The sequence below is a fragment of the Cicer arietinum genome, chromosome 3 (genome assembly GCF_000331145.2).
Source record: "Cicer arietinum cultivar CDC Frontier isolate Library 1 chromosome 3, Cicar.CDCFrontier_v2.0, whole genome shotgun sequence".
NCBI lineage: Eukaryota > Viridiplantae > Streptophyta > Magnoliopsida > Fabales > Fabaceae > Cicer > Cicer arietinum.
In genome coordinates this window covers 52981731-52986751 of record NC_021162.2, presented here as the reverse complement: position 1 = coordinate 52986751, position 5021 = coordinate 52981731, and the positions used below count along the sequence as shown (strand labels likewise).

The 5021-nt window shown below is 27.5% G+C and overlaps 1 protein-coding gene across 2 annotated transcripts in view; it reads right to left on the bottom strand.

Annotated features, from left to right (window-relative positions):
• The window catches only part of LOC101502941 (dol-P-Glc:Glc(2)Man(9)GlcNAc(2)-PP-Dol alpha-1,2-glucosyltransferase), a 6264-nt gene extending 4099 nt beyond the window's left edge, over positions 1-2165 (bottom strand). Inside the window, exons 1-3 of one of the 2 annotated variants that reach the window (XM_004492282.4) lie at positions 1963-2165; positions 832-1028; positions 659-747 (exon numbers count right to left, since the gene is read on the bottom strand). In XM_004492282.4, the coding sequence (XP_004492339.1) occupies positions 659-747; positions 832-921 (179 nt within the window). In that variant the 5' untranslated portion in view covers positions 922-1028; positions 1963-2165. The other variant, XM_027333028.2, reaches the window with a different exon arrangement.
• Positions 2166-5021: the final 2856 nt, after the last annotated feature.

Genomic DNA, 5021 nt, shown 5'->3' with positions numbered 1-5021 from the left:
CGAAGCAGACAAAAAAATTTATACTTAAAGATGCCGATAAATCAATAAAAAGTCCCATCATGTCCAGAAAATATCCAAATTTCAGATCATATATTCCTATAGTATAACCGCATCTTTTCCAAGTGCTTACTGTGAAATATATTCAGTACACCGTTACAAAAACTATTATACAGTACAACCAAATGAAAGTTCTGCACAAGCCACAAGTTGGTATATACTATCTAATTAACTGTTTATGAATGATTTCATATTTTCTATTCTTCATCCTATCATGTGTTCTTTCCATTTCCTTTTCATTACATCATACATAAGCTGTTTTTTATTCATTTTTTTCTTTTGGTTTAAGTGTATTGGGGGGGGGAGGGAGCTACCCCATTCAAAGGTCAAAATATGCTGCATGCTTCAGTGAGGATTTATAGTAGTATCTAGCAATCGCTTAACATGGGAGATCACCAGAAGTGAGAAATAGAATTTAACCTATGCCTTTCAAGCAAAGTGCTTTCTTGAGTTGTTCGTTATCAGCTGAACTAACCTCCATAGGCAGTTTAATATCAAAATGCTTTGTTCATTACAGAAAAGTAGTAACATATATGCTATTGAGATCAAATATTTCGTAGAGATGGAGACAGGGGGAAAGCAAAGAGATAACACGACATACAGGCCAGGAGGGGTGGTAATCATAGGGTCCCAACTTCCAAAATTTCCCTTGCAGTACTGCTGAGCCTGTGGTATATGAAATATCTCATCCTGCAAATCATGGATATCAATTATATTGAACCAATGGTAATATAAGCAACTGTCCGTTCCCCAAGTTATTAAACTTTTTCTTACCATATATGGCTTGGGAACTATGTGATTAACCATTATGGTGATAGGAACAACCCATGAGCTCACTATTGCTGCAAGAGCTAGTTTTCCCATTTCCCTGTCTATCTTCAGTGATAACAGTACCAGGATAGCTGCAATTCTATGTGTCAAAAAGTGTACATCAATGCCACGTGCAACAGTTAAGACTTAGCATGCTCAACCTGAACAACCAACAAGGAAAACACAATTAATTTAAACTTGTTACAGTATAGAAGGCACAGAAATAAAGTAAATGCAAATACACTTGGATTAGTCTCCCTAAAATCAGGTAGAAAATGAACCAAAATATACTCTTCAAATCAATGTTGTCAAATAGCGGCTAAATCGCTACAGTGTAGCGGAATTTGAACAAATCTCTTTTGTTTCACGATACGTTAATTTGTACAAAGTGTTATCAAATAGTAGTGATATAGCACTGCAGCTTAACAGGATTTGAACAAAACACTGTTTTCTACTTTCTGCAATTGACAACACTATTGAAAACCTACTATTCACACAAGGGAAAACAATTGTTTTTATAGTTAGATGGATTCTTCTTTTGAGTTCTCCACAAAACAGCCAACTGGACATATCACAACTAATAGTAACTAAACAAGCATCATTATTGAAAGAAACTAAAATGAAAAAAACACCAATGGCCTCTACTCAACAACAACAGCTTCAAGCTATAGAGCACCGACGACACATGTAGATATATTCAACCAAATCTATTTTCTTCAATTATTACCTGTGTTGGTGATTCATAGGCTTCAAGGTATTAATCAAGCATTAAGAAAAAGCATAATATACAAAACAAAGCACACAGAAACAAATTGATGAGTACCCTATTAATGTACGGAAAAAAATTAACATTGATTCAAAAAAAATTCAACAAAAAACAGAAGCAAATTGGGGTTGTGTGGGTTAAAGAAGCAAAATAAAATATCAAGAAAAATTTAAACCCAAATTATAACATTAGCAACCAGCCTTTGAATATAGCGTCATTCAAAAATCAACATAGTTAAAATTTTGATAATATGGAATTAATTAAAGCGTGTAATTTGTGATACATACATCAAATTTAAATTTCAAAAACTATGTTAGGAAGCATTATACCCTATGTTGTGAATCGCAGTGGGGAGTGAAGCTCTGATCTGCTTCGACGCGATTATCTGGTGCGTTGCTTTTTCCGAAAACGACTGTGACGTCGATTTACGGATCTGAAGTGGGAAAGTAGAAGCGATTAAATGGTGAAGAAGCCTTCAGTAAAGGTGCGAAGAAATGAGTGTAAAGAGTAAGGTGCAAAGAAGAAAAGAAAACGGTGTAAAACTTTCTCTTTGATTTTTTTTCTTCCTCTTATTTATTTCTTCGCTAAATCATCTATTCCAAACAGTGATGAGTCGGAAATAGAAAATGCTCTTTTAGGATTTGTTTGGTTTGAGAGAAAAGTTGTGAAAAGATAGATAGGGAAAATTGAGTATAACAAAAGAGAAATATAATAGATATAATATATTGATTGATATAAAAAAAAAAATATATATATATATATAAAAGAGAGATAAGTGTTTTTAGTTTTGAAAATTACAAAATATCTTTAAATTATAAACAGTGTATTATTTTACATTATTTCAATTTTTCAGATATCAATTATTGTAATTTTTTAAAAATATTCTTTTGAAAAAAATTCCTTCGTACTAGATACGTTTAAATGTTAATTACTTAAATTTAAAACTATTTTAAGTCAAACTTGTTTTTTAACTATTTCATTGAGTTAGGATTGGAATATATTTTATATTGTCAAAATGCTAGATACAAGCTTTAATTTACTAAACATTATAAATAAATGCTAACAAACTTTTTTTATGACCAAAATTGAGGAATATGACAAAATAAATAAACCAAAGAGCATTGAGAGAGATAAACTAAAGAGCATTAGTGTGCAATAAATTTGTTCTTTCTTTGCTATTATCAACTAAGTCACTCTCTTTCTTGTTTCTTTCTCTCTTCGATATCTCTTTTTCCCATAAATCCCTCGTTCCAAGTATACCCTTATACCACACAAGGACATACACTCTATTTGGTAAAAAATAACATATGTATGAAAGAAAAAAAATTTATAGCAGATGATTTTTTTAAAGACAGAGGATAAACTAATTGGTTGAATTTGAAGTATTTGATAAAATTAACTGTTAAATTAATTTTTTTTAGTTTAATGATGTAATGATAAAAAAAAAAAATTGCACGCAATTGTGCATGTTTAAATCTAAAACTTGATATCCGAATTAACAATATCGATATTTATCAATCGATCAACTATGTCTACAAATAACAGTTTGAACAATAAAATAACATAGAATCATAATTTCTCTATAAGCCAAACACACACCTAGTTGCCTTAAGCACCTACCTTATGACTTACACCCTTTCAAAAGGTTTATATTACATTTTTTTTATTAATTTTTTAATAAAAAATGAGAGTACAAAATATCATATAATTGTCAAAATATATTAACTATGTTTGCACCTCAAGATAATATTCATCTATCATTTGCAACACATTAAAAATTTATTCAAAAAGAAAATTGAGAAATTACAAAAACAATTGTGGTACTAGACAAAAATTCAATATAAAAAACAACCAATGATATAAACAACATCTGACTCATTAAAAACTTTATCATAAAAATTCAAAAAAGAAAGTGTAGAACAAAAGATTAATTCCTTAAACAACATCAGCAAAATCGATAATAAAAAAACTCTAATCTATTACGATTATACAATTATGAAATACAAGAAAGGGTAATATCCCACCAAATAACAACCTCATAATTTTTAAAAGCAAGAGTCGTCAATTTAAAGTATGTTTTCGATCAAATAGATAACCAACTTCTTTTTTAAGTTATCTCAATTGCTATCTCTAAATATATCCAAGAAACAATTGATCCGGGACAACATTTTATTGTACCATCACATTCTTTAATAATTTCAAAAGTATATTAAAGATAACATTATTGTTTTCTTTTAAATATTTGAATTGAATATGGTACACATTTTATTGATTTATTGATTTTTAATTATTATTATTATTATTATTATTTATTATTATTATTATTATTATTATTATTATTATTATTATTATTATTATTATTATTATTATTATTATTATTATTATATGTAATTGCATGTTAACTTCACACACACACACACATATATATATATATATATCAATAAATTTATTTTAAGGACAATTTAAAAAATACAATAATTATTTTAATATACTAAATAATTAATTATTGTGATTTTTTTTAATTTGATGTGTGATTGAATGGATGCAGGGTAAAACAACTTAGACTGTTAATATTTTTTTTAATGTATTTTTGATTTATAATTAAATTAGAAAGAGTATAAGACAAAGATAATATAATTATTTTAGACAAAATTTGAAACATAAATGAATATTTAAAATTTTATATTACTTTCTAAATGTTTATCACTAATAAAAGGTGAGAAGTTGTTGGGTGTAATAGTCTCTTTTGTGAATCTGATGACGAATTCATCAGCACTTATATTCGTAAGTTTGAAATTATGATGTCTCTGTAAAGATATGCAAAATTTATATTTGGTGTTAGATTTAATTTAATTTAGAGGAAAGGAATCTCCCACCTCATCATGTAGAGGAATTTCAAGGTTTTATTTGAAGATGAGTTAAAACGTGTCCATTTTTCATCTTCAAAAGATTATAAAATTGAATTGACAAGTCCAATTTAACCATATACGACGAAAAGAAAATATATATATGGATTGAATAACAATTACAATTTTTTCTTAGATTCTTAGTACTTGTGTTTAGAAAACTCCTTCTAGTTAGCATGAGAGTTTGCTATTTGATAATATTTATAGAGTTTGCATATTTAGTAAATTCATTAGCTTTTTAATTTTTTTCTAAGACTTTGCCCTCTATTATATAAAAAAAAATGAAGGTCAACTTACTCTAAAGGAAACTCTTGTCAGAATTATCTCATTTAATAATTTTTTGCAAACATTAAATTTTACAGACTCAATTATTGAATATTTTTATATTATTTTAACAATCATGCATAAAAAATTTATAAAAATTAAATATCAATAGCTATAAGATTTTATAATTAATGTTTTATTTGTATTTAAAAAAATAT